Source organism: Pleuronectes platessa, chromosome 2, assembly GCF_947347685.1.
Source record: "Pleuronectes platessa chromosome 2, fPlePla1.1, whole genome shotgun sequence".
NCBI lineage: Eukaryota > Metazoa > Chordata > Actinopteri > Pleuronectiformes > Pleuronectidae > Pleuronectes > Pleuronectes platessa.
The window spans coordinates 14104671-14131886 of record NC_070627.1 but is presented as its reverse complement, the minus strand read 5'-3'; the positions used below and the strand labels follow the sequence as shown (position 1 = coordinate 14131886).

The 27216-nt window shown below is 41.7% G+C and overlaps 2 protein-coding genes across 9 annotated transcripts; both read left to right on the top strand.

Annotated features, from left to right (window-relative positions):
• The first annotated feature begins 455 nt into the window (after positions 1–455).
• fblim1 (filamin binding LIM protein 1) lies at positions 456–7643 on the top strand. 4 transcript variants are annotated; one of them, XM_053435431.1, is made up of 9 exons: positions 697–885; positions 1075–1332; positions 1719–2070; positions 3252–3412; positions 4773–4857; positions 4951–5120; positions 6110–6288; positions 6512–6632; positions 6737–7643. In XM_053435431.1, exons 3-9 carry the CDS (start codon positions 1743–1745, stop codon positions 6845–6847), a joined length of 1155 nt encoding a protein of 384 aa, XP_053291406.1. In that variant the 5' UTR covers positions 697–885; positions 1075–1332; positions 1719–1742; the 3' UTR covers positions 6848–7643. The 4 variants fall into 4 exon arrangements, with proteins under 4 accessions (XP_053291414.1, XP_053291409.1, XP_053291406.1 ...); XM_053435439.1 differs by lacking the exons at positions 697–885; positions 1075–1332 and adding an exon at positions 456–574; XM_053435434.1 differs by having other exon boundaries at positions 689–1336.
• A 1058-nt stretch (positions 7644–8701) lies between these two features.
• On the top strand, positions 8702–26316 carry si:ch1073-335m2.2 (msx2-interacting protein). Of its 5 annotated transcripts, none has more exons than XM_053435111.1 (15): positions 8702–8962; positions 10139–10453; positions 13569–14042; positions 14167–14321; positions 15189–15389; positions 15561–15712; positions 15790–15930; positions 16017–16130; positions 16223–16336; positions 16421–16521; positions 16685–23969; positions 24353–24421; positions 24521–24715; positions 24817–24975; positions 25292–26316. In XM_053435111.1, exons 1-15 carry the CDS (start codon positions 8880–8882, stop codon positions 25421–25423), a joined length of 9690 nt encoding a protein of 3229 aa, XP_053291086.1. In that variant the 5' UTR covers positions 8702–8879; the 3' UTR covers positions 25424–26316. The 5 variants fall into 5 exon arrangements, with proteins under 5 accessions (XP_053291086.1, XP_053291094.1, XP_053291077.1 ...); XM_053435119.1 differs by having other exon boundaries at positions 13566–14042; positions 15805–15930; XM_053435102.1 differs by having other exon boundaries at positions 13566–14042.
• The last annotated feature ends 900 nt before the right edge of the window (positions 26317–27216 follow it).

The following is a 27216-nucleotide window of genomic DNA, read 5'->3' as shown; positions in this document are numbered from 1 at the left end:
GCGGAGCGTGGAGGTCTGGGGATTGTGTCATCAGCAGGCATGCTCCCTCCTGCAGCCGTGACATCACTGCAGCATTCCTTTCCACAGAGCTGGAACAACAGAGACCCCCATCACTCTCCTCATCTCCGTCTCCTGTTAACCCCCTCTCACACATTCCTCCGCCTCGATCAGGAAACTTTAGTTTCAGCTCACACCATCCTCATTATGGACTCTCGGAAAGACAGTAGACCTCGCAAGGTTCAGCTCCGGAAACCGAACACAATATTAGCTGATCAGCAGGCCTGATACCACTCAGACTCATTCTGGTGGAGAGCGGCAAAAACAACAAAGCAGCTTTTTCATGGCTCTCACAGACATCACTCACTGTTCCCCCCCACCTCTCCTAATATACCAACATCTCCTCTTGCACAATGCCGTGATTCATTGCCCTGTAATGCTGCTCCTCCTGTAGAGCAGAACAATAAAAAGCCTGATCAGGAGAGTCTGATGGAGTCCAACACATAGAATCAGACAGTGTGCGGGGCTCTGCACGCCAGTGAGGAGCCAATGGAGGCAATGCCATGACACGCTGATAGTAAGTCAAGGCTGGACTGATATAATGTAGTGGGGGGAAGGGAGGAAAGAGAAAGAGGGAGAAGAAAAAAGGAGGCAGACTCAATGAGGGAGGTAGGGAAAATAAAGCTGACAGAACAATAAGGCAGAGCTGCACAGGGGAGAGAGAAAGAGGGCCACTCGAGGTAGAAAAGGCAGGTACAGTCACATCCTGCTGGCATGCACAAAGATAAAGAAATGGGAGGTGGCTCTGTTTGTCTATGCGTGTCATTTAAGGGTGAAAGCCTTTGGAGAAACTTCATGATACTGTAGGCGTTATTACATTTGTCGAAGGTCAGTCTGTTTGCTTGGCTGGATTGCAACAGTTGCATGAGTATGTGTCTGAGTGCATGCATGCCAGTGTGTGTGTGTGTGTGTGCGTGTGTGTGTGTCCCTGCACAAGATTTCATAGTGGATGAATGTGTCATGTTTTTTTTACTGCACTTTGCCCGAGATTAACTGTTCACCTTTTACGGTCGGGAGGGAGGTGGTATTTTCATTCGACCAAAGAGGGGAGGGAGGAGGGGTCGACGGACGAGAGAGCTGCGAAGGGAGGTGCAGGAGGAAAAGGAGTGGCCTTCTGCAGATAGTCGCCCTCTCTGCCGGAGTAAAGTCTTCTCACTGTGGCAGCACACAGGAGGGAAAACAAAAGTTTAGAGACACAGAACAGGGAGAAGGAGAGAGAGAGAGTGAGAGGAAAAGAAAGAGAGACAGACATCTTCAAACCACACTTTCTCCCAGGTAGGTAATGGTAGCTCACAGCCATGGTGAGGGGGTTACAGATAACCCAGATTTGTGCTTTTTGCCTCTATAACCATTCATCATAGATTCCAGATTCAAGAGTTTATTGTAAATGAACAAGAGTTTATAGGTAAAGAGGGATGTGAGTTTGTGCTTTTCCCTCTGTATTGTGAAAGTGAGAGCTCCCACAAAGTTAACTAAGATGCTCAGATTAAATGTTCATGTGGTGAAAGAAACAAATGCTCCTTATGTATGTGTTATTCTTATTCTTAAGGATTAAAAAGCTTGCGTAAGATCCTAGGATTGTCCTGTTAGCAAATCTGTGAAACAATAAATGTTACGAGCGGTATTGAGTCATGATAATCACTGTGCTTTCTTCCTGTTAGACTGTGTGTGGGTTGAATACAGTCATGGCATCAGCAGCTTCACCAAAGAGGATGGTGTCCTCCTTCTTTATCACTCTGGCATCCCCCTACCGAGCCACGGTGACACAGCAGCAGCAGCCCACCCTCCAAGCCCACAGTTCCCCGGCTCGAGACAAGCAGCACACAGCTGTGCGAGTTAGCCCAAGTGAAAGTGTCCCCGTCTTGAGACACAGGAAAGAAGACTTCCTCTCTTCTCACAACAGCAAAGACAGGGGTCATGCAGGAGCCTTGACCAACGTTTCAGGTCCTCAGAGTTCCAAACCGGCCCAGACTGGACCCGGGGCAAAGATAGAAGACAACGTAGGAGCTGCAGGTACATGACAACATCTTTTATTGCATACTTGTTCTTTTTTTTGTATCCTCTGCTGAGGTGGTGGGATTCCCAGTTCATACATGATCAATATCTGCACTTTGCGGGTCCTCAACAAATACCAATAAGGGTGTATGCTTTCCTGTCTTTGTGTTGGGAGATGTCTGATCTCCATTGATTTTATACATACCTAACAGAAGTTGCACAACACTATGAGATATGTGTAAACATGTCAAGTACTAGAATGTGACTTAGTATTTCACAAACTACTGCAAAGGCCCAAAAATCAAGCCAAATCCAATTTCACACACTAACTAATTTCAGTCCCCTAAATATGCCGGATTTTGTTCATTGAGATTTCTGAATATGCGCTGGGAAAATGGTATAAATGTTAAAAATGGCTACGTAAAAGATAATGATAAATCTTCCTGAAACCGCCCCCTTTTCTGAACCTGCACCGTAATGGGTTCCTCTGCTTCCACGTTCTATTACCACCCCCAAGATTTTGTGGAAATCCAGTCAGTAGCTCTTGTATAATCTTGCTTACATACAAACCAACAGACAGAGGTAAAAACACAACCTCCTTGGCAATTGAAATAAAGCCATTGAGCTTTCAAACCTGAGTAGCCTGCATGCTACTCATCTCTGCTTGAGGCTAGTGGCTTAGGGAGATAACTTGTGTAGCTGCCGTACCATTGTGGGTAATTTAGATGCCAGGTTATGTTAAGAAGAAGAAGAAGTTGGGGGAAAGATAAACCTGGTTGTGCTGCATCAGCTATGATCCTTTTGTGTCCATAATGGTTACCACAGTGTTATAATAGTGTAACAGTAATGCAGTGAAATCTTTCAGCGGATTAACCTGGAAATATTCTCCCCTACTCACATTTATGTTCTAGGCTCTGTAAATATATTGATGTTATTAGGTTAGAAAAAAGTATAACTAGTAATTAACAGTTTTTGGAACATGCAAGATAGTTGTTATATGTATGAAACATGTTCAGAAGACACGTCTCTTATTTTATATCTTGACAGTATTTGTATGTTGACAATATGTATTTACATTTGTAAGGTCTACATTATCCTGAATTTCCCGTATTTCAGGAAATTTCCGAACTTACTGGAAACTATTTACAAAAAATGTCTGTGTATGTTGCTAACAAGTGACTATGTCTTTTTGCTGTCAGAGGGCCTTCCTCCTCCTCCTCCTCCTCCCCCTCCAGCTGCTGCGCGGCCTTCCCCTCAGAGAGCAGCGCTCCCTGAGGATTCAGCACTTCCACCACCACCTGCCCAGACGCCTCTCTCACACCCTTTGACCCCAGGCCAGCAGCCGCTTTACAACAAAGAGGTATGCAGACCTCTCTCTCACACACTGCCGCTAAATATCAGCCGTATTTTCGTCACATACATCTTTATGTTCATATCACAGATGTCATTTACTGTCATAAACCTTTGATCCAATTTCGTTTGATCAATTTCTCTTGAGGTAGACAGGTGATATAATTTACCATGGTAAAAGATTACAACTTTCCACAGCTTCTACAGATAGTCAGTGGTTGTAAAGAATCATCTGCAAACTACATTATGAGGGGAAAAACAGCTGTTTCTTCAGCTGTGGATAAAAGATCAGAAGAAACTTTATGAACTGTGCACAAACAGAGCACTTTCCAGTCTGCTGATGACTTTATAAGACACGTTTAGCTCCCATATCTTCAGCCCCAGTCTCTGTGTAGAAACTGTAAGATGCTTAGCACAATATTTTCAATGCTTTATAAATTAATCTAGAATGTTTACCTTGGCCAAGGTCCGACACTCTCCTTCTGAAACCACATTTAAATTCACCAGACCTGTATTTGTATTTTGATCAAAAAAATTGCACACACTCACAAATATCAGTCACCTAAACATGCCTGATTTTAATCATCAAGATCCATGAGTTATTCTCTGTGAATCAAGGAAATGTGCTCACACCAAAAAATCACATTCTCCCCCTGAACTGGACCCACATCAAAATGTAATGCTTTCTATCCCATACCAAATTTCATGCAAATCGGTTTGGTGGTTTTTGCATAATCCTGCTAACACTGAGGAAAAAATAACCTCTTTTGCGAAGTTAATTAATTTCAACTTCTTTGTTTCGGAAGCAGCTTTATCGAGTGATTCAGGTTCCTGTATTAAAACAGTCTACGTGAAACACAGAGAATGTAAAGACTGGCTGGGTGATACATTATGAGCTTACTGGACAACTATTATCACAGGTCTTTATTAGTTTTTTTCTTTAGCAAAAGATGTGATTGCAATTTTGTACTCGTGCGCTAAAAGTTCAAGGATAATCAGAATCTGTGTCTGCACTAAAGTCCTCTTGATTGGAAATAGTCAAATGAAAGTGAAATGTTTGGAGCAAGTTGTTTAAAAAGGCAACAAAAGCCGAATAAAAACTCTGAGAAGCGAAACACACAGTGAAATGTAAACTGTAAATCAATGCAGTGCAGTCCTAACTGTGTTGGCTGGTGTTAATGTTTCAACCTGTAACCACACAGAGCAACTCTTCATCCTCTTTCCTTTCAGCATCAAACACAAACCCTGTAGTCAAAACCAAGAACTGCAAACTTGTGGTTTATCTAATGAGGCCAAACCCAAACAAGAGCATGAAATGTGTCTCAGTTCAACCTTTAGGTTTTACATTAATAAAGTGTTTTACATTAAAGGTGGAAACAAGAACACCATCTAGTGGGTTGAACCGAGGTGAACAATCCCATAACAATGGCCAGGACGCATGTGAGGAGAGTAAAGGTAACATCATCTTTATTTACACACACACACACACACACACACACAAACACGACTATATCCTGTTCTTACATTGGATGTTTGTATCCGACACAGAGGTGTGTGGCTTCTGTCGGAAGCCCGTGGCTCTTTCTGAACCTGCGATCGAGGCCTTGAACAGGACTTACCATGACGCCTGCTTCCAGTGTAGATCCTGTCACATTCCCCTGGCTGGTAAACAGTACTACAACAAGGCAGGAATCCCGCTCTGTGAAGACTGCTACCAGGTAGGTCCAAGTCCATTCAAAACACTTTATAGTGGAGTTTTACCATTCACCCATTCACACACACATTCATACAGTGCATCTATGTAGGCACTGTCTTTATTACACATCACTAATATGCTGTCGGCAGTCATCAAGAGGACACTTTGAAATGCAGAATGGGGGGGGGGGGACCGGGATCAAACTACCGACCCTCTGTTTAGTGGACAACTTTCTCTTTCTGCTGAGCCACAGCCGTCCTTGTAAAAGGACCTTATCAATGTTCTTCACCCTCATTTTCTTTAGGTAATTTATAATTTACATGAACCAAGACTATAATAGCGTTTACATTTAAACTGCGATTTAGTTTCTCTAACTTTAAATCCTGGATTAAACCTCTTTCACAGAAATTCATCCAGCACATTCAGCATTGTGTCACCTGTTATCAGAGTCGTTGTTATGTCATAATTACATGGTGTAGTCACAACTTGAGCTGACTGTGGTGTAAAATTCCATGTGCTTATTGTGATGTAATTGGTGAATGTTGACTTTTATTCTGTGCTAAAATGAAGCCAATGGCCACTTGGAAAGAACAACTGAATTTGACTAGAATGGCACTCAATAGAGCGCAAACCTCCGCCAAGACCCAATTAATAAATTCAATCAGGCTGCACCAAATGTCACACACTCGTAGATATCAGTTTCCTAAATGTGCTGAGTTCCATGAATTTCCTCTTAAGAAATCTGTCAAAATGTCGAAAAACAACATTTCCTGGTTGTGCATCAATATTTAATGGGCTCTTTGCCGACAGATACCACAACCGTCACACAGTTTTGTGGAAATCCATTGAGTCGTTCTCGTGACACACAAATGAACACGGCTGAAAACATAACCTTCTTGTCAATGTTATGCAAATTGTCAATCAATTATAAGTAGTTGAATAATGGAAAATGTTAATATCGGCCTGGAATATAGAGATGTTTTCTATTGACAATTTATTTCTGTCTCTCAGGCCAGTCTGGAGCTCTGTTGGTCATGCGGCGAGGTCATCACAGACCATGTGATCCGCGCCCTTGAGCGAGCGTACCATCCTTCTTGTTTCACCTGCACAACATGTAAACAGAAGATCGGAGAGCAGGCGTTCGCTCAGGGAGAAGTTGGAGAAGTGTATTGCCTCCAGGACTACTACAGGTATACGAGTTAAAAGTCATTCACACAAACACATATGCACAAATAATAAAGACACTTAAAATGATACAGTAACTGAATTTATTTTCCTATTTATAGTTATTTTAGGTGTATTTATTCATCTTGTGTAAAGTAGTTTTAATTTTCATCTGTGGTGAAATGTGCTGTACTAATTAAAGGGCCTCTACTAATATTGTTTTTTTTCTCTAAAATAATTTCCATGAAGGAAATATGCTCCAAAGTGTTGCTCCTGTAACCACCTAATTATTCCAAAAGAGGACGGGACTGACAGCTTCACTGTGGAATGTCTGGGACGCTCCTACCATGAGAACTGCTACAGATGTGAGGTAGGTGTGCAAACTATGTGTTGTACGGACATAGTGACAAGTACGCAAACACACAGACGCACACTATTCACCCTCAGTCACTCAGCGTGTCGTGTTGTGTGCAGGTCTGTGTCATTCAACTCTCTCCTGAACCAAACGAGCACGGCTGCTATCCTCTGGACGGGAGGATGCTCTGCAAATCCTGCCACATGAACTTGGTACCTGCTCAGCACTAACGCCATAAACTGCAGCTGATGGTAAAGGGCCATGATTCCAGTCGTGGGCATTTAAGACTCTGGCATGTGAATATCACACTAACCTTTTATTGTTTTGTTTTACAACAACGAAATCTGGTAATCATTTTTATAACATATCATACTTTCTGAGGACCATCGTATTCCTCTTTTATACTTGATAATTTTGCACTCAATAAAATCTACAAAATGCACCAAATATATTTATGCAACAGACTTAACGCAATAATTATTTGAATATTTCAAAGTCTTAATTCGTATACTGTTTCTCTATCACATTAATCCTTTATAATAAACATAAAAATGTAAATTAAAAAACAAAACAAAAATATATATAAAAGTAAAATAATATATTTTATCTGAAACCAGGCTTCAACATGCAATAGATTTGTTAAGTCACACATACACTATCGATAAGTATTAAGATCAGAAATAAGATTCATTTACAAAACTGAATATAGACATTTTAATGTGCCTTTTTTTCCCCTTTAAAACACGACACAATAAGTGATTTTTAACCACTGATTATGGACCTGTACTTTTGAATGTGATCACATCAATTTTATGAACACACAAAGATCCTGTCTCAACCACAAAGCCTGTATTTTGTTTTAGCAGCAGTGAACTGATCACATCTGGACTTTACAGTATTAAAGTGTCATTTGGATCCCATCTGAAATACTGGGTTATTTATGTTCTGTATGTCAAATGAATTATTTGTTGAATTATATGTCTGTGTATTAAAAGCATTAATTAAAACTTTTTGTACTGAAAACAAGTAGATTTGCTGTGTGCGTTTCTATTCACCATACGTTTTTTTCCGTTTCTTTTATTTTCCAAGGTAAATATTGCAATTGTTTAGTCATTATCTTTTGGTGTTTAGAGTGAGACAAGATAACATTTCAATGATGATATAGAGCATTATTCTTTTTGGAACATTAAAAAGTTCAATGTCAAGTCAAAAAGGCCGGCATGTTCTTTATGACAACTTATCTTTTTAATTTGTGTTAATGAAATTGTTTTGTCTAAAATGACACATATAAACTGGATTTCATCTTTTTAAGTGTACAGTTTAAAACATACAATGCTATAAAAACATTGATTGGGCTTGAAAAAAATCCCTTAGCATTGACTGACTGAGCACAACCATCAAACTTTGGCTATTGTTTAACCCGACTGGAAGCCCCTGGGCACATTTCAGTATCCTGAATGTTCCCATCATAAACACAATACACGCGGCAACCTCACACACAGAGAGACTCGGACCAACCAGTACTCTAACACTGATTTTACCCAGATTTTATGTAAACTTATAAAATACAACACAATTTAGGACACTTCACACTATTTGTTAGTAGTTATCAAACTACTAACAAATAGTGGCTAACCAGTCTCACCTCATGCCCCAAATGGAAAAAAGATAAGAATGAATAAATAAATGTAGAAAAAGAATGTATGTGGAAATACAGAAATATACTTTTTAAAATCTGAAGTGTGTTTATTCAATCATAGTTTTTGGTATTTATCTGGAGTTGCGTAGTGTTTATACTTCACAGTTTTGATCGAAGCTGCTTGTCAACATGTTCACAGCGAGCTTTGCGGCAAAAGTTCACTTTGTATCCAGCACTGACGCGTTGAAAATGATTGGATCGCCTGCTGCAGCTTTACGATAATCGATAACACTAATCGATAACGTTGATCGCCGACTCGTGACGTTGTAGACAAATCGAGCTCGTGCGCTGTGTCTGATACCCTTGAAGACGTCGCGTGCCCACTCACTGTCACTGGTGCACCGGGGCCGCGCACCTCGCTCGCACCCAGACCTGACAAGAGCGAGGCCGACGCGCGCTCCCGCGAATAAGCTCGGGGACGCCGCAGCTAAAGCTACACGGCCAACGGGCCTGATCGCTTACGGAACCCACCGTCGTTCATTTTGTTCAGGCAGACCTCCGACCGGCAGGGATTAGAAACGTGCCCGATCATATGTGTGTGGAGGGGGGAAGGATAGCGCACAATGGTTCGGGAGACCAGACACCTTTGGGTGGGAAATTTACCCGAACATGTCCGAGAGGAGAAAATTGTGGAGCATTTCAAACGGTAGGTTACGCAAGAGGGATCCGCTGTCTGCGGAGCAGCGCGGGCTAGCTGCGGCTCCACCGTTAGCCGCGTAGCCTGCGACCAATGCTAGCAGCGCTAACGGTAGCATTTTAAAGTTTTACTAGTCAGTGTGTTTCTTGTGCGGTGCGTGTGAATTCACACAATACGGTGGCATCCACAGAGGCGACATACATACAACGGAAACACTTAAATGCACACGGGTACAATTTGTAATGTTTAGCTAACTTTCGCTAACGTCAATAGGCGGGTAGCTAGTTGTGCTAGCCACCGAGCTAACACCCAACCAATCGACCATTTTGTGGGAAGTGGAGACGTTTTCATGATCTGTACGAGCCAAAGGGACGCTAATGTTAGCTGTGCAGCCTGGCAAACAAGACCAGATGACTCATGCTAGTCACTCGAGCCGTCGTCACCACCGTGTTATTATTTCTCATATTGACATTGTTGTTGGAGAAAAACCGGAATGTAGAAAAGCCACAAACAGCGAGCCCCACGGTGCTGATAATCCGAGGTTACCATAACACGTCCAACCGAACTCGGCTGAGATACTCGTCTTGAAACTTTGCAAGTTACATGTAAAGTGTGACGTTTTTGGCCCCGCCAGTCAGTCTAATGTGGATTTAATGAGCGCTAATAGCCTTAACCTGCAGCCTCTCCGTCGGTCACGTAAATCATTTAAGACTATGTAACGTTACATGACTTCACCGTCTGCGACCTAATCTGAAGTCCAGCCGAGAATACATGATCCACAATCAATACATCCATCCTCAGTCAGACTGGTACCACATTACAAGTGGTCTGTTGACAACTGTGTTTTTAAAGATGTTGCTTTTTATAGTCATCAAACATGGATGTTTGACACGTGTGAGGTTCAGAAATCCTGCCAACAATACTTGCAAATTGAAGTATAATCATCCAGTGTAATATTTGCAAACATGACTGTAGGAGTTTAGTCCTGCTAAGTGCTTGAGATGGAAACTAGGGGAAACGTGTTGTGGCACATAGTTGCAGCTGAATAATTACTTTTATGTATTATATTATCGTATCTTCCCTTGATTTACCAGACTTTAGCATGTATTACAAATGGTTGCACTCATCCTATTTTAGCTGGTTTGTATATAATTTCCTCTTTTTTTCATTGTAATTTCCTCTCAGGTATGGGCGCGTGGAGAGTGTTAAAGTTCTGCGGAAGCGAGGGTCAGAGGGTGGTGTTGCAGCGTTTGTGGATTTTGTGGATATCAAAAGTGCGCAGAAGGCTCACAATGCTGTCAACAAAATGGGAGACAGGGACCTGCGGACTGACTACAATGAGCCCGGATCAGTCCCTAGTGCTGTTCGGGGCCTCGAAGACAGCTCCCCCTCGAGCAGTCGAGACGTTACAGGATTCTCTAGGGCAACAGTTGGTCCAGTGTTTGGACCACCTGTGTCCCTGCACACCAGAGAAGGACGTTATGAACGGAGAATAGATGGGTAAGTGGACACGGCCTCCCCTTAAAATCCAGGGGATTCTATGTATTGGATGGGTGTAAGACCTAAACACATAGTGGGGTTATTCGTGAGAGATAGATGCCTCAAGGTGGTTTCACAAAGGTAATTTAGGGATTATTCCACTTTTCATCATAATCGACTTGCCATTCCCACTGGATCTAAGTATATTACCTACACTATCATTTGATAAGGTAACTATAATTCAAGGTTTGACATCTGGTGTGGATATTACATCTGTGAGGAATATCCAAGTGAGTTTTGGATTTATTCAATTTTTGGTGGAAACTACCTCGGGAACTTTGGATATTTTTTTTTACGTTTTTCACTAAAATATGGGATCTAACAGTGATTTTTTTGGGTCCATGGAGTCGTTTGAAGATGGAAGTAAATCCCTACTTTGAAGGATGCCCTTTTCTCTGAAGAATCTTTACAGGTAATGCATAATTACATCATGGACCTTCCATCTTGGGTTGTCGTTTTTTTTCTCTTGGCAACTGATTTTTGCATCTGTGGATACGGCCCTGTCTGGATTTACTTTATGAACAAGTGGATAGAAGATTTTTACATCGTCTCACACCCAAAGAAAGACATAAGTGTTTATCTCCATGGCTATTTAATCATTTTAGGGTGAGATTAACTAAATCACGGCCACCGTTTGTCCCAAATTTGGAAGCTATACCAAGAAGACTTTGCAAGAACACTGACGATCCAAACCACCAGGAATCATCAAAAGTTTATGGAGCTAATCCGGTTTTGGATTGATGGCCATGAAGAAATATGAAGGCTGCGTAAATGGGATCTAACCTCCTGGATGTATGCAGTAGGATACCCCATGATGGATGTACGGATACGTAGCATGGATAGGTGTAGATGCCATTCATTTGGATTACTCATGAGTGGATGTAGCTGTGTAAGGCTGAGGCGAAGAAAACTCCCAAAGAAGTTGCAGAGAGCTGAAGCCTACTTTTTAAAAGTAAATTGAAACTCTCTTGCAGACAGATGAAACCTGCCAGTACACACCTGAAGGAGTTCATGGTTTGTGGAATTATGTCATCTGTACGTGCCCAAGAGGATTTTATGTGCCATGATCATAGTGTTAAGCTGGTTAAACTACTTGACATTAACCAGTGGAATACATTTTTGGCAATTTTAATGCCATTTTAAAGCTTAACATTTGGAAAATACTACCTTCGCAAGACTGATCTAGTTGGATGTATTTTATATTTTGGCAAAATGCCTTTAGTCAACCTGGAATCTGGTGAATTACCCCCAAATTGAATTATCCTTTTTCATAATTTTTTTTAACAACTATTAGTTATTTATTGAGGTATGTTTCTACCGATTCCCCCCCACATGCCCTGAATTCCATAAAGAGTTCCATCTGTGGTTGCTTTTGTTTTTATTTTTTCCATCCAGTGAAGAGAATTGAGTACCCTAACTGTGGACTACACGTCAACAATCGACTGGCCTGGTCCTCCACAGTATTATGAAGAGAACACGCAGTGCGATTCAAGAGAAACGTTTTTGCCAAATTAGATCAGTTGATTTTTTTTTTCTTCTTGGTTTTCCATTCGGGCTCTCATTCTGACCACCTAGATTTTATTTGGATTAGTTTCAGTAACTTCTTTTCCAAAAGGTTGGTATTGCTCTGCCCTCTGCATATTTTATTTCTCTAACTTTCCTTAGTGCTTTGTCTAATATTAGGTCTTTCACTGCTTCTAGGGGAAAACAATTATACAATGTCAAATATTTACATACTATTTGTCTATTTGTCAATTTGTTTTGTAGCATCTCATGATGTACTATAGAGTATTAGTTTCACATTAAACACATTGATCTGACCTCTTTAATGCATTTTGAATTTCCACACCACACAGTTCCTTGACCTTTGAATATTGGAGTGATATTTAGTTTTGATATTTTCATTTTCTCTCACCAGCAGTAGTTTATGAACAGTATGAAATCAGCCCCCTTGAACCCCATGAGGAAACAAACATGATTTAGTTTTTACAAATGAAATTAACTGAATGAGTGAAGAACATCATTTCAGCATAGCTGAGTTATGTTTGTATGGGTAAACCTTCCATCTGCATCTGAATATTTTGGTTGTTTTGAAGAATGAAAAGTCCTTTTAGGCTGCTAACAGTTTAGATATGGGTTGAGTCACATTCGTATTTACAGACGGTGCCAGTATTTTCTTTTCTTGAAGAGTTAGTTATTTATCCAGCTGTGAGGACTTAAATATTTTTCAGAGCGTAATAGAATTCTTATGTATGCAAAAAATCTTGTAAACACCAAATCTTTCATATGTTGAAAACACCATATTTTTCAGAAGAAGATGCAACCTTTAATGTAGTATGTTGCTGAAAAGATTAAATAAATGTTTTTGTTTTTGACAAATGTAAACTGTTCCAGTTTGATAGTAATAAATCAACTGCTAAAATTTAGCCAAAGAGAGAATCTACAGGTTCTACATTAGAAATATTGGCACTATCGCGTCTTTGTATCACTACTAAAGGGAGAGTTCACCCAAAAATGTAACTTCATTCATCCACTCACCACTATGCCTTTTGGAGGGAGGAAGGAGGGGGGGCGGGCGAAGTGTTTGAGTCCACAAAACACAGAAAATGTCTCCAGACTCCGTACTTACACCATGTTTTATCCTAAATGTCCACTGTGATTTATGCACAAATGTGGCTCCAGGGAACGATAACAGAGGACATTTAGGCTAAATACATGGTCTTAATGATGCCTTTTTGAAGTGGAACTTGAATGTTGGGGCTGACAGACACTTGGATGAAACCACATGGTAGTATTGAGGCGTTGACTGTTTTTTTACTTTTTTTTTTTTTATACGTATGATGAATCGGTCACAATTTACTTCAATTGTATTGGATTTGGCTGCAATGCTCTTTACCCCTGAAACGTAAGTGTTTTGTGGACTCAAACACTTAAACCATCCCTCCATCGGCATAGTGGTCAGTAGATAATGAGAGAATTAACATTTTTGGGTGAACTGTCCCTTTAAGATGCTTAAATTGTCTTTATTGATTTGTAATCATTTTTCCCTCTCTCCCCTTTTCTTACTTTACAGTAGCTCAGAAACCCGTGAACGTGCATATGACCACAGCCCATATGGACACCATGACCGCAGTGGCACTCTTGACCGGCAGCGTCACTACAACACTGAATATTACCGTGATCGTTCTATGTTTGCTGCTGCTGGCCCGGGGACTAGTGCTGTTGGGGGAAGCTTTGAGGCTACAGACCCACATTTTGACTCTAGAATTCGAGACCCCTTCACTCTTACTAATTCAACACGACGTGACCTGTACAGAGATGACCGAGGACGACGTGTTGACAGAACTTACCATCATCGGCGAAGCCGATCGTCTCATTCCTCACAGTCAAGGCACCCTTCCCCACAACGGACCATTGAACAAACCCCCAAAACCCCTCATTCGCCTAAAAGAGCTCCTTTGTCCCCTGGTAGAGGCCCAAGATCTCGGTCCCGGAGCCGATCTTCAAGCTCTGATTCTGTCAGCAGCACCAGCAGCACGGGCAGTGGCAGGTGTGTCATTCATTTTGTCCTATATAACTCAATGTCTAATATGTTCACTGACATAAGCATCATATCCTATTGTTTTGAGTTTATTTTTTAATCCTTTTTGTTTTCTTTCTTTTCTATGTAACAGTGACTCAAACAGCAGCTCAAGCGATGGATCCCGTGCACGTTCTGTTCAGTCGTCAGCTGCACACGCCCCTACTCAGTCATCAATGGGGCTGGACTCAGATGAACCACGCAGAAGCTTTGGAATTAAAGTTCAAAACTTACCAGTGCGCTCCACAGGTGCGTTTCCATATGTTTGATATGCTCACTCAAAGAGTTCATGAATCCATCCAAAATTCATATATTTTAAATGTCAAATTTGTGTAAAAAAAAAAGAAGGGGGGGGGGCTACTTTGAAATTGTTACCTTACTCGTGTAGTTACAGCAAAGATCACAGCGCACAATCTTGCAGTTTGTCTCAAATCAGTAGTTCATTTAGATTTACTTTGGAAACTGAAAACAAAGAATGTTTTTCCTTTGCAATTATTGCTGTCCTCGAAGTCAAAAACCTTTTGATTAAACTTTAACTAGCAAAATCACAACAGTTGGTCAGAAGTAGGGCTGGGTGGTTGCAAAAGGCAAATTTTCATTTTATTTTGCTGATATAATGGTCTCCCGCCTCAAGAATCCATTCAGCTGTGCACATCAACCTACGAATTGGCACTGCATGTATTTTATTCATTCAGGCCTTTCTGACTTTGCTTGCACACTTTTAGGAAGTGTAAGAAACTGTCCCAGTCAGAATTAAGTAACTGCCTAAAGAAGTATTGCTACTTCAGGCTTTACCATGGGTCAAAATACCACCCAGTACATTGCAAAGTTTACGTGTCAGCCAGTTGACACCACCATCAGAATCTGTTACAGTGTCGTGTTTCAGCAAGGAGTCAGGAATCTAAAATAGCTTGGAGTGACAGTGAAGTGAAAAAAGCCTGCAATATGGAAACCATTGCCCATCTATGCACAGGTTTATCTGCATACTGGGGACAAAGCATTTAAGTGGCACCTAAATTGGCTCATGGTTATTATATTTTGTTCTTTTAAAACCTGTTCCAGTTCAGTATTTTTCCAGAGGATGATCATGATAATGATTTAATTTTTGCTCCACAGACACAAGTTTGAAAGACGGACTCTTCCATGAATTCAAGAAACATGGGAAAGTGACCTCTGTGCAGATCCATGGAGCAACGGAGGACCGTTATGGCTTGGTGTTCTTTAGACAGCAAGAGGATCAAGAGAAAGCCCTAACTGTTTCCAAGGGAAAGCTTTTCTTTGGAATGCTTATTGAAGTCACTGCCTGGAATGGTCCTGGTAAGTGATGACAAATATACATTATTTATTGTCGCAATTCTTAGTGGTGACAGTTGAATTCCCTAAAAGTATTATTACATAAAGCTGTTGTGGTCCTCATGTTGGTAAATATGACCCTGAACTCCAGCAGCATGTCGGCAATATGAATGATACATTTCCTCCTTTTTTCAGAAACGGAGAGTGAAAATGAATTCAGGCCCTTGGATGGGCGGATAGATGAGTTCCACCCAAAGGCCACTAGGACCCTGTTTATTGGTAACCTTGAGAAGACCACCAGTTATCAACAACTCCTTGACATCTTTCAGCGTTTTGGAGAAATTGTGGTAAGCTGGCATTTTTGTCTACTTCACACAATTGTATGAACAATTTGCAATTGATGGGTTATTTCTCTAATCGTCAGTCATTTCTCCTCAAGGACATTGACATCAAGAAGGTGAATGGAGTCCCCCAGTATGCCTTTGTGCAATATTCTGATATTGGCAGTGTGTGCAAGGCCATAAAGAAGATGGATGGAGAGTATCTGGGGAGCAACAGACTAAAGGTAAGGTTATTAAATAACTCACACATGTCAATATTTTCAATTTTATGTAGTTTTTAATATAAAATATGAACGTTTTTCTCTTGAAGCTTGGTTTTGGGAAGAGTATGCCCACAACATGTGTTTGGCTAGATGGTTTGGCAACCAACATAACAGAACAATACCTCACCCGTCACTTCTGTCGCTATGGACATGTAGTTAAGGTAATGTTTTCACTCAACAAAGATCTTCTGCTTTTGATCTCACTGCTATTTTCAAAATTGTAAGGGTGACTTGAATTTGTTCTTCTTTTTAGGTTGTGTTTGATAGATTGAAAGGGATGGCCCTCGTCATGTACAACAACACAGATTTTGCTCAAGCAGCTGTAAGGGAGACCAAAGGCTGGAAGATTGGTGGCAATAAAATAAAGGTAAGAAATGACCACTATTTGGCTGTTAAGTAAAATATACTCATTCTGCTTACTTACTTAAATGTTTGTATTTATTTTTAATAGGTGGACTTTGCAAGCCAAGAGAGTCAGATGGCGTTTTACAGATCTATGCAGGCATCTGGCCAAGACATCAGAGACCTTTATGAAATTCCTACTGAGCGAAGGTAAATTGCTGATATTGTATTTGCATGCACTTAAAAATGATAATAACCCGGAAATGTCACCACCAATTAAGTAAAATATTAGAATATGAAACTTCAAATTATTAATTATTTACCATTACAGAATTCATTATTTTGGTCTTCCCATTGTCTTTGTTCACTCCAGGGAGGAACGCAGACCTCCCTTTCATGAATTCACAGCAGAAAGAGCATACTATGAGAACATACGAACCCCTGGCCTCTACCCCACAGAAGAGGCTCGAAGAGATTATGCTGCCCGCAGCCGAGAGCGGTTTCCTGAACTGGAACATTATCAGGGGGAACCTTTTGACCCACGTTACCATGAAGACCCAAGAGAATACAGGGACTACAGAGACCCCTTTGAGCAAGACATTCGAAAATACACATACATTCAAAGAGAGCGAGAAAGAGAGCGAGAGCGCTTTGAGGCGGATCGCACTAGGTGGAGCCCCTCCCATCCAAGGCGACCTGTTACTCCAACAGTATCGCCCTCACCATCTGAGCGTGCTCCCAGAGACCCCGAGAGACGGGTTTATAGCCAGTCGTCTGAGCCAAGTGGCAGTGTGAGCTCAATGTCACCACCACACTTTGACAAATCGGAAAAGACTCCGCTGGACCATTCTTCTAAGAGTGACAAAACTGAAAAAAGCAGTCAACCTGATCGTTTGGCTAGTGTTGAGAAAACCAAACGTGCAAAACGGAAAGAGAAAGTTGACAAAGACAAATCTGAGAAAGTTAAATCAAGGAAAGCAAAGGGGCAATCCCCATCCAACCCATTACCTGTAACTGAACTTGAGGCTGGTTTTGAAGGAGGCTCTGGAAGAGGAAGGGGATCAGACCAGGATGGTCATGAGAGGCAGAAATCTAAGGGGGAGGACGACTCTGTGTCTGGAATTCAGGTGTCAACTGCTAATCACGACTCTCTGAAAACAGAAAGATCTGAAATAAGTAAAGGAGATAATTCAGATGTAGATGGGAAAAGTCGACTCAAGAAACATCTCAAGTCTGATACTGGAAGTGACGGAAAAGATTTATCAGTGGATTCAGATCGCCTTGCAGCAAGGAAAAGACGCTTTGCTGATTCTGGTGGAAAGACTGTTCATCAAAAGAGAAGCAGACATGAGGATGAGGATCAGTCCTCTGACCTAGGTACCAGTTCCACATATTTGAAAGAGTCAGACACTGATAAACACAAAGAATCAGTACGAAAAGATTCAAGACTCAAAGTTGATAAAAGTAGCACTCAAAAAGATGGTCAAGAGGACCTTAGAGGACAAAGAGAGAAATCCGAGGGATCTTTGGACACTTTGGAGTCAAAACGCCATGTGGGGCACACTTCATCGAGAAGGTTTTCACATGAGGGGGTTGCAGAACAAAGCAATACAAGAGAACAAGCACACCACGTTGCTATTAAACCTGGTGGTCAGAATAGTGACACTGACAAAGGCCCCAAGAACAAGGACGACCATGTTGACATTGACCTGTCTCAGAGTTACCGCAAGCAAATGGAGCAAAATAGACGTTTACACCAGCAGCAACAGCAACGTGAGTCTGACAAACCTCACAAACCAGATAGTCCTCAAGGAAGTGAAATGGAGGAGTCCGAGCATCGCAGTCTTGTGCACGAAGTTGGAAAGCCCCCTGAAGATGTCACGGATAATTTCCCATCTCACAAACTTAAGAAAATTGACCTATTTGACACAGACTTGGGGACAAAGAAAGAGCGGGTCTACAGGAGCTTTAGACAAAAAAGTGAAGATCCTGAATGGAACCACACCGCCTCTCCAGGACATCACCACCTCTCTCTCCATGCAGAGGAGGACTTTATGGATCCATCTCAGAAGGAGTCAAGTCGAAATGATGAAAAGATTCACCCAGATGTGGAGCTCTTATTCAAAAGGACACATAACACACCAATGAACAAACAAAACACGCCTATACTGAGTGTGGAAGAAGAGCAGCAAAAGAGATGGGAGAGCAGAGTTAAACAAGACCTGATACCTGACCTTAACTTTTCCAGAAGTCAAAGTAAAAACATCCACAATTCCAAGCGTTTGGAATATGGTATTTGGCATGACTTGGAGCCAGGAGAAGTGCGATCAGATTCTGAAGAGGATAGAGAGCCGAAGCCCCACTCTCCTGTGCCCTCGACATCTGTGCCTTTTTCCGAGAGGCCAAGGGTTGACAGGTTTTCAGACCCCAAGATAGCACAACTTGAAAGGAACAAGTTCTACTCATTTGCACTCGACCAGACTATTACACCAGATACCAAGGCTCTGCTTGAACGTGCAAAATCTCTTTCATCTTCTAGAGAGGATAACTGGTCATTTTTAGATTACGATTCTCACTTTGCAGGTTTACGCAACAGAAAAGATACTGAGAAAGTAGAATCAGCGCCAAGGCCTACACCTTCTTGGTACATGAAAAAGAAAAAGATTCGGAGTGGATCTGAAGACAAACTTGATGACAGGAAAGAAGAACCTAAGCCAGAGGAGCATGAACGGAGGGAACTATTTGCCTCCCGCTTCCTTCATAGCCCTGTATTTGAGCTGGACTCGCGACGTCTTCAACACTTGGAACGAAAACATGAAGAACCTGAGCATGCTCAAAACCAGCAACCTGGTCAGCCAGGTACAGCAGATGGTGAACTTGACTCTGGGCCAGTTGTCCTTTTCCAGAGTCGTTTTTTGGAACTCACACGACTGCAACAGCAGAAGAGTAAAACCCAACAGCAACCAGAGGCAAAAGGAGACCCAATTGTCGCATATAAGGGTAAAGTGGAAAAAGTGCTGGTTCAAGAACAGCCAATTTTACAGCCACCTGAAACAATAGTATCTATAATGGAGCCGGAAATTAAACCAATCAGTCCAGCTGAAGAGGTAATTTGTGAACCCAGAATCGCACCTATGTCTGTCACCCAATCTGTGGTTAAGGACTTTCCTCCACCAGAAGACAAATGTGCTGCGTTAAATCCAGCCGCTGATCCATATCCCCACGTGTCTTTCATAAAAGAAGAGACAAAGGAAGAGATGAAGGAAAATAAATATGTGGTTCCCATTCACAGCCCGCCAGCTGAGACATCTGAATCAGAACCTGCACCTGTTGTATCATCCGAACCCAGTCCCTCGCTCGATAGATGTAAGCTTTCTCCATTTGAAGTGAAATTGGAAATTGTTCCTGAGGATGTAAAACCTGTGGTTGCAACACCATGTCGCCAGAGTTCTCAGGATGAGCTTGTTATCAGTTTAGAACCAGAGATGGATCTTGAGATGACGCAACCAGAAGTGCCTGTAGCCACTAGTCCCATACCATCTAGTTATCTAGATGAAGGGGATGTCCAGAAAGCAATACATTCCACTTGTAAAATAGTATCAGAGCCTGATGGAGAAAATAAACTTCAAGTTAGTAAAGTGCATATTCCTTTTGATGACAGAAATGATGAGCAAATGTCACCCCAGAAAGAGCATAAAACAAAAGAGAAAAATAAAAAATGCAAGCAATCCCCTGCTCAAGTTATTCCTGTCATGTCGGCCTCTGAGAAACAAGCTACTCGCAAAAGTGAGCGCATCGACAAAGAGAAACTGAAACGTGGATCCTCCCCCAGAGCTGAATCAAGGTCCACAGGCAAATCTCCTATCCATGGATCAGACCCTGATATGTTAGAGCAAAGCATATCTTTAGGCAGAGCCAGGCGGAGAAATGTTAGGTCTGTGTATGCTACCCCCGTTGAAGATGATGCACAAGTTCGTTCTGGAAAAGAAATTACAGAGTCTCCACGTTCTGCGAGAAAGCGAGGTACAGACAAAGAAGCAGCACATCAACAAAACATTGAGCAGGATCCTCCTGCTCCAGCCCCTGCAAATAAACGGGGCCGTCCTCCCAAAAATCGCAGACAAGGTGACGATGGTACAACTATTAAAGTGGACAAACCCAAAACGGATAAAGAAACTGATTCAAATGAATCAGAAAGTGGCGAACGAATATCAAAATGCAAAACATCGCCTCTTATCACAAAGGGTTCAACATATCAGATGTCCACATCCTTTGGTTCTGGATTAACACAGAAGGGAGACAAAATTGAGATGACAGAGGATGACGATGATGAAATGGATTTCACAGAGGAGGATACCTTTCAAGATTCATCAAGTTCAAGTAAAGAAGATCAATCAACTAAAGGTGACCAAACAAAAGAGGAGAAAGAAAAACCAGGAAGAGAATTGGGCAAAGATAAAGATGTGACCAGTGAGGGTAAATCAAATGGAAAAGAGATGGATACCTCAGTCTTGGAGGAGAATCTGACTCCGGAAAAAGAGAGGATTGTTAGAGGAAAAACCAAGTTGACAAGGACTCCCAGGTCTCCTGTCCTCAAGAACCTCAAAATAAGACTAAATGTAACTGAGGTGAAAGACCTTCTTCAATTAGATGAACTTGGGTCTCAAGAAGACAGTTCAAAGTTCAAACCGGGTGAACACAGTGATCCTGTTTCAAAGGGCACTGACGCTATTAAAGGAGCCGCCCATAATGTAGTAAAGGAAAATGCGGATTTAGATGAAGAGGTCCTGGAAGCACCAAAAAGCTTAATTTCACAGGAGCTTGAATTGGAGCAGGCTCTGAAGAACATTGCCAATCCAGACTTTCCAGGAGAACTACAAACACCAGCTGTTTCACAGGCGGACGCAAAAAACCCAGATCAAGAAAAATCTGACAATCCAGCTAACGAGACAGAACTCATGGCTGCCATTTACTCGATAACCGCCGAGGATACACCTGTAGCCGTAACCCAGCCTCCTCCACAAAGAACAGATATAGCACCCACGTCTGAGATGCAAGACTTAATTCATCCTGCTAAGGACGATGAAACTGAAACGAAAACGCCCATCATACAGGAGGAACCTGTTTTTCAAACCACGCCTAAAAAGGGCAACAAGGGCAGACCTAAAACTCCAAAACGGCAGAAAACTCCAAAGCAAGTAAAGGATATAAAGGAAGGACCTTCTGTAAGTGAGGAAGTGACGGCTACAGTCACAGAGAGCATAACCTCTGGTGTAATGATTGTGTCTGAGACAACTCCATCAGGAGCTGCGACGGTTATTACTCCTACTACTTGGAAACCAGAACCCGAGCCTTCCGTTGTCAAGGCTACTGAAGTAAATGCAGAGTCTGAATCATCTTCTGAAGAACAAATTCAACATCTTAAATCTGCTTACCCTCTGTCTAAGAGTCCAATATGCCCAAAGCCTCTGCTGCTGCCATCTGAGTGCATCTCCCCTTCCTTGTCTCCTCTTACAAATAAGCCCAATATCAGACCCATGCAAACAAGTAGAATTTCTATTTCTCCTACAGATTGGTGCCCACTGTCTAAAGATGCAGGTGTTTCCACTTCACCTGTTGTGACATTGACTTCAAAGGAAAACCCACCTTTACCCGTGGAATCTGAAAACATGGAAACTGAACATGGTACAAGTGACTTGAGACAGATACTCATGAAATATAAAAACATTTCACTGCCGGTGAGCAGTTCTTTTCCTAGTAACCTACCCTCTCTCCGAGATCAGAACCAATCTGAAAGTAATACCCCATCAGCTATTGTGCCAAATAAGTCACCTCTACCTGATAGTAGAATGGCTGCTCATTCAGCCCCGTCAGTTGTTAGACCTCCTGTCACGCTGCCATCCCCTGAGACAAAGTCTGTGATCTCCGTCATTGCATCCACTGCAACCTCTGTTATCAGTCGTGTATGTAACCCTCCTGAGCCTGAAAACAAAGTAAACATGAGTATTGGAAATCCCTGTGTGGACATGACTCTACCAAAATCTAGCTATAGGCCCAGTAAAGACGATACTGGATCATACCATGCGCAATCTGTAGGCGATGAGGGGGGAAGTGCCTCCCGTTTCATTGTTGAGAGCCCTACCCTTGGTGTGGGATCCTTTCCTGGTCTGAGGGTAAATACATCTGAAGGAGTTGTTGTATTGAGCCACTCAGGCCAGAAAATAGAAGGACCTCAGCGGATAAGTGCGAAAATAAGTCAGATCCCACAAGCAACTGCTGGTGACATGGAATCTCAGCAGTTGGTGTCAATGCCCCTGATAAAACAGGAAATGTATGGTCATTCTCAGTCAGGACTTCCCAAGGGGTCTTCATTGCAGGCAGATCATGGGCATCCTGGTAAGACGCAGTCCGCTTTATCTATTAAACAAGAAAGCTGTGGTTTGGAAAAGATTGATTCCGCTTACCAGTCTGGACCTCAAGGAGTAGTGAAGCGTCTCACACCGGGTAACCAGCAAGTATTAGGCTACCATCAGGATTACATGCCCTTGAAACATCAAAAGAAAATGGACAGTGCTGATCCTCATAGTACTGATGGAGCTAAACCATCTTGGACATCTGCTATCAGTCCATCTATCAGCCCCCATTTGCCCTCTCCACCGGGCAACCATGTCAGTTTTGTATCAGCAGCTGGTGACAGAGCTCCTTCACATCTCAGTGGGGTCAAACAAGAACCACGATCTCCACGCAAGTCAGGTCACCCACACTCTCCATTTACTAAAGTGTCCTCACCCATAGGCTCCTCATCCCCTAAAGGCATACCAGTGATGTTATCCACTGGACTTCCTGCCATGCAACAGTTTATTACTGGTGTACATCATCCAGAGCAGACAGTGATCATGCCACCTCACAGTGTGCCTGGAGGCTTGGGGCGGATGTCTCCTCGCTGTGTTAGTCAATCAATTCCAGTGGGCCATCTTGTCCAAGATGTCCGTGTCAATACTCCACCTCTCTCTGTGATGAGCTATGGGATGCATAGTGAGCCTCTTGTGTCTCCCTGGTCTGGTCCAATGCAGCCACGGCCAGCCTCACCCCAGGCTGTTGGCAGAGACAAGGTTCTCAAGGTAAACCCTGGTTCTTTAAGGAGTCATGATGGGGAACAGGAAGAAGCCAGACACTTCCATATGGCAGGGAGACAACCGAGCACACAGCTCAAACCGGAGACTTTGCAGTCAGATCCTCGTGGGTCATTGCGAAGTGGTGTCCAGTTGGAAACATACATGGCACCGAGAGACATGCGTGTGCTGATGCACCAACAGGGAGAGCGTTCAGCCCAAGACCCACATTCTGGACACATTCAAGAGATTCCCCCCCTGTCGCCAAGACCCCATGCTTTGCCTAAAGGTGTGTCTGAGAAGGATATAACAAAGCCATTAGATGCGAAGAGGCCCCACTCCCCTCTTCCTAAAGATGGAGTGATGGGCATGCGTCAATGTGGACCAGCAATGGCGTCTCCCCAGAGAGTACAGCTAATGCCACCAGGGCCCAGTGGTTCATTCTCAGACTACACAGGGATGTACCCAAACCCAAGAGGCATCCATTCTCAACTACCGGAGACCTCTTCTGTTAACCAGCCACCACTGAACGTCACCCCAAATATCGTGAGTTTGTTTATATTGTTAACATACACGATAATTAGATGCACCTAAAACTAATTTGACATTCTTGCTACAAAACCTACCTTCATCAAGATTTAATTGCAATACACCAAGAGCCATTGCACTATTTTATCCACCTGCCGTATATCGGTGAGGGTCGACGTCATATGTGACAAACCTCTATATAATGCCAAACTGTTCAACAGCATCACAACCTGCAGTCTCAAAAATAATTACACTGCCGAGACCTTTTTGAAACAATTTCTACAGAAACTGAACATTATCACATATACATGATCCTGTTAACAGAGTGTAAATGTGAGTTGATATCCTCATGTTACAGAAGCTGCTCATGACACAATGCTCTTATGTTGTTGAATCCTCAGGGAACAGAACTCCAGGCAAAACCCGATAGCAAGATGACACAGCCTGCTAATATGGTGCAGTTGCTCACGGTGAGACAAGTTGTCACAATTGTTTTCAGGTTTGTTCGTCTGAATCAAAACCGGCTTTGTCTGACACACTTGCTTTTGTTTTGTCTCGTATCTAAACAGAAATACCCTATCGTGTGGCAAGGCTTGCTGGCGCTGAAGAATGACACAGCTGCAGTTCAACTGCATTTTGTCTGTGGCAACAAAGTTTTGGCTCATCGATCACTGCCCTTACAAGAAGGAGGTGCACTGCTTAGGATTGTCCAGAGAATGAGACTAGAGGTTTCACAACTTGAGAGTGTAGCCAGAAGAATGACAGTACGTGTGTTTTAAATAACTCATTGAGAGCACCCTTGTTTTACTAAATTGAGTCTGCTAATATCATTTTATTTTTGCTAACAATTTATTCCCATCTGCAGGGGGACAGTGAATACTGTCTTCTCCTCGCTCTACCATGTGGACGAGATCAAGACGACGTCCTGAATCAAACTCAAGCTCTTAAGTCCGCTTTTATCAACTACTTGCAGACGAAGTTGGCTGCTGGTATCATCAATATCCCCAACCCAGGTTCCAATCAGGTGAGATGGCATGGTTTATAAGTAAAGATTATTGTCTGTGATCACATTCTTTAACTTATAAAAATGTTAATAATTGATAGTAAATTATCTTGATGAGCTCACCCAAACAGACAAATACACACTCAAAATACATCCTATAAGAATTCTTTGTGCGACTTTACAGTCTTATTTGAATCTCGCATATATTTTCCATGCATGAATCATATGGATTGTTATTTACTGTTGTAAACAATGCATATTACCAGATAGCAAATGTGTTGGTTCTCTATAAATTCACATGTTTAAATCGGGATTTCCCTTGTTTTTGATTTTTCAGCCGGCCTACGTGCTACAGATCTTCCCACCGTGTGAATTTTCAGAGAGCCACTTATCCCAGGTCGCCCCTGACCTCCTCAACCGGATCTCCAGCATCTCGCCACACCTCATGATTGTCATCACCTCTGTGTAACCTTCACTGCTGGGAACTGTCCAACAGATGAATGTTCTCGACGATGCGCCTCAGGAAACCAGAGGAATATGAGAATATTTTTTTTTCCTGAACACAATAGGAATGTGTAGGATACACCCATCAACTCTTTTCCTTTTTTTCATCGGTCTCTATATTTTCTTTTGTCACTCCTGTCTGGTATTTTTGTCCTTCTCAAAAAAACTCGGGATGGACCCAACCAGAATCAGTCTTATTTGACCATTTCTCTGCTGTATTTCTATTTATTGGAGTTTAATTTTAATGTTCAGAGATGCTTTGAAAAAAAAAAAAAAAATCAGGATGTTTGATGAACAAGCGTGAATATTTTGGTGGCCTTTTTTTTCTGTCTTTTTTTTATTGATTGTCCTCTTCATTTCTTCGCCAGAGAGGATCATAGAGGCTGTTGTACAACAATGGCTAAAAAGACATTTCAATGTGTAATTTTAAATAATTATAAACAGACCTCCTTATCCAGGTTTTCTTTAGAGGAGGATGAATTAACAGAGACCCTGTAGAGGACCATGTTTGTTTAACAGCTCCTTTTAATTCCACCAGCTCTGCTCATTTTCCCACTACTGACGCAGTCCCACATCCGGCACCTGTCTTTGCATTGAACAAGCTACAGTATGATTTGGGAGTTTTTGAATACAGGACTTTGTAAATATTTTAAATATTTAAACTTTGACTATGGAACTTGGACAACAGAGATTTGAACTCTGGGGAGAACCAGAGCACAGTGTGGAAAATTTTGATGGATAATGACTTTTGGGTGTAAATACTTGTAACTCAAGAAGGTTGGCAGACTCTCCAGTGGAGTCTGCTGATGGCACTTCAGATTTTGTAACTCAAATAAAACAAACTCCAGAAAATTTGAATATTTAAGAAAAGATCTTTTATTTTTTTGTGTCATGGGTTTTTGCCAAGAGTGTTAATATTTTCAATGAGATATAATCTTGATAAATAAACAGTTTATTAGGTACAAAGTCCAAACTAATGCAGTTCAGTAAAATCAATAAAAATGACCGTTACAATGTTAAGGGTTTTTTGCTAAAGGTGTTTCAACTGTATAATCATTGGAGGAAGCAGCTGTTGAACTATTGTGATATAAGTAAAGGGGTTTCTCTTATTCAGCTTACACTCCAATAATAATTCAGAATAATATAAATATAGAAATATCTTAAATCCACACTTGTCTAAAACTGAATATTTGAACCTTTGAGAATGTAACATTTACTGCAGGTCTGTTGAAATCGGCTTAATCAGTTTCATCTGATTTAAATCCAAGACAACTTGTCAAACAATGTATGAACATTTTTATGTATAGATTTCATGTCACACAACAGATGAGTAACAAGAGGAGCCTGTTAACAATGGACCACCTTTGCTGTGCAAATGGACCATGGGTCAGCACCTGGTACAAGTAAATACTGAAGGCAGTGATTGACCAGCCAAGATAAAGCTAACTCACTCGAGTATTTTGCTGTTAAAATTACTATGTGTTCAACAACTGCAAACAAAGTTCTTAATATTTGGCCCCAGTTTTGGAAATTATTTGTAAGTTTTTCTCTTTAATTTTCAATGCGGCTCTTCAGAGAGTTCTCTATTCCGCTCTTATAAGAGGTTGATAATAAGATGTAATTTTAATATTTTGGAGAACTAAATACTTAAGTAAATGATAGAACATTATCTGCTCAATCTAATTATTTTAAAGGTTATATACATACAAAGGTTTGAAACGTTGATAATCGCAGACTAACTATCTTCTACATGAAGAT

Excerpts from the sequence above, each read along its gene's own strand:
- fblim1 (XM_053435439.1), top strand. The coding sequence starts at position 1,743 with ATGGCATCAGCAGCTTCACCAAAGAGGATGGTGTCCTCCTTCTTTATC. Across the intron at positions 5,121-6,109 it reads TCTGTGAAGACTGCTACCAG|GCCAGTCTGGAGCTCTGTTG; the intron begins GTAGGTCCAAGT and ends TCTGTCTCTCAG. Across the intron at positions 6,289-6,511 it reads TGCCTCCAGGACTACTACAG|GAAATATGCTCCAAAGTGTT; the intron begins GTATACGAGTTA and ends ATTTCCATGAAG.
- si:ch1073-335m2.2 (XM_053435102.1), top strand. The coding sequence starts at position 8,880 with ATGGTTCGGGAGACCAGACACCTTTGGGTGGGAAATTTACCCGAACAT. Across the intron at positions 15,390-15,560 it reads CACTGCCTGGAATGGTCCTG|AAACGGAGAGTGAAAATGAA; the intron begins GTAAGTGATGAC and ends TCCTTTTTTCAG. Across the intron at positions 16,131-16,222 it reads GCTATGGACATGTAGTTAAG|GTTGTGTTTGATAGATTGAA; the intron begins GTAATGTTTTCA and ends TCTTCTTTTTAG.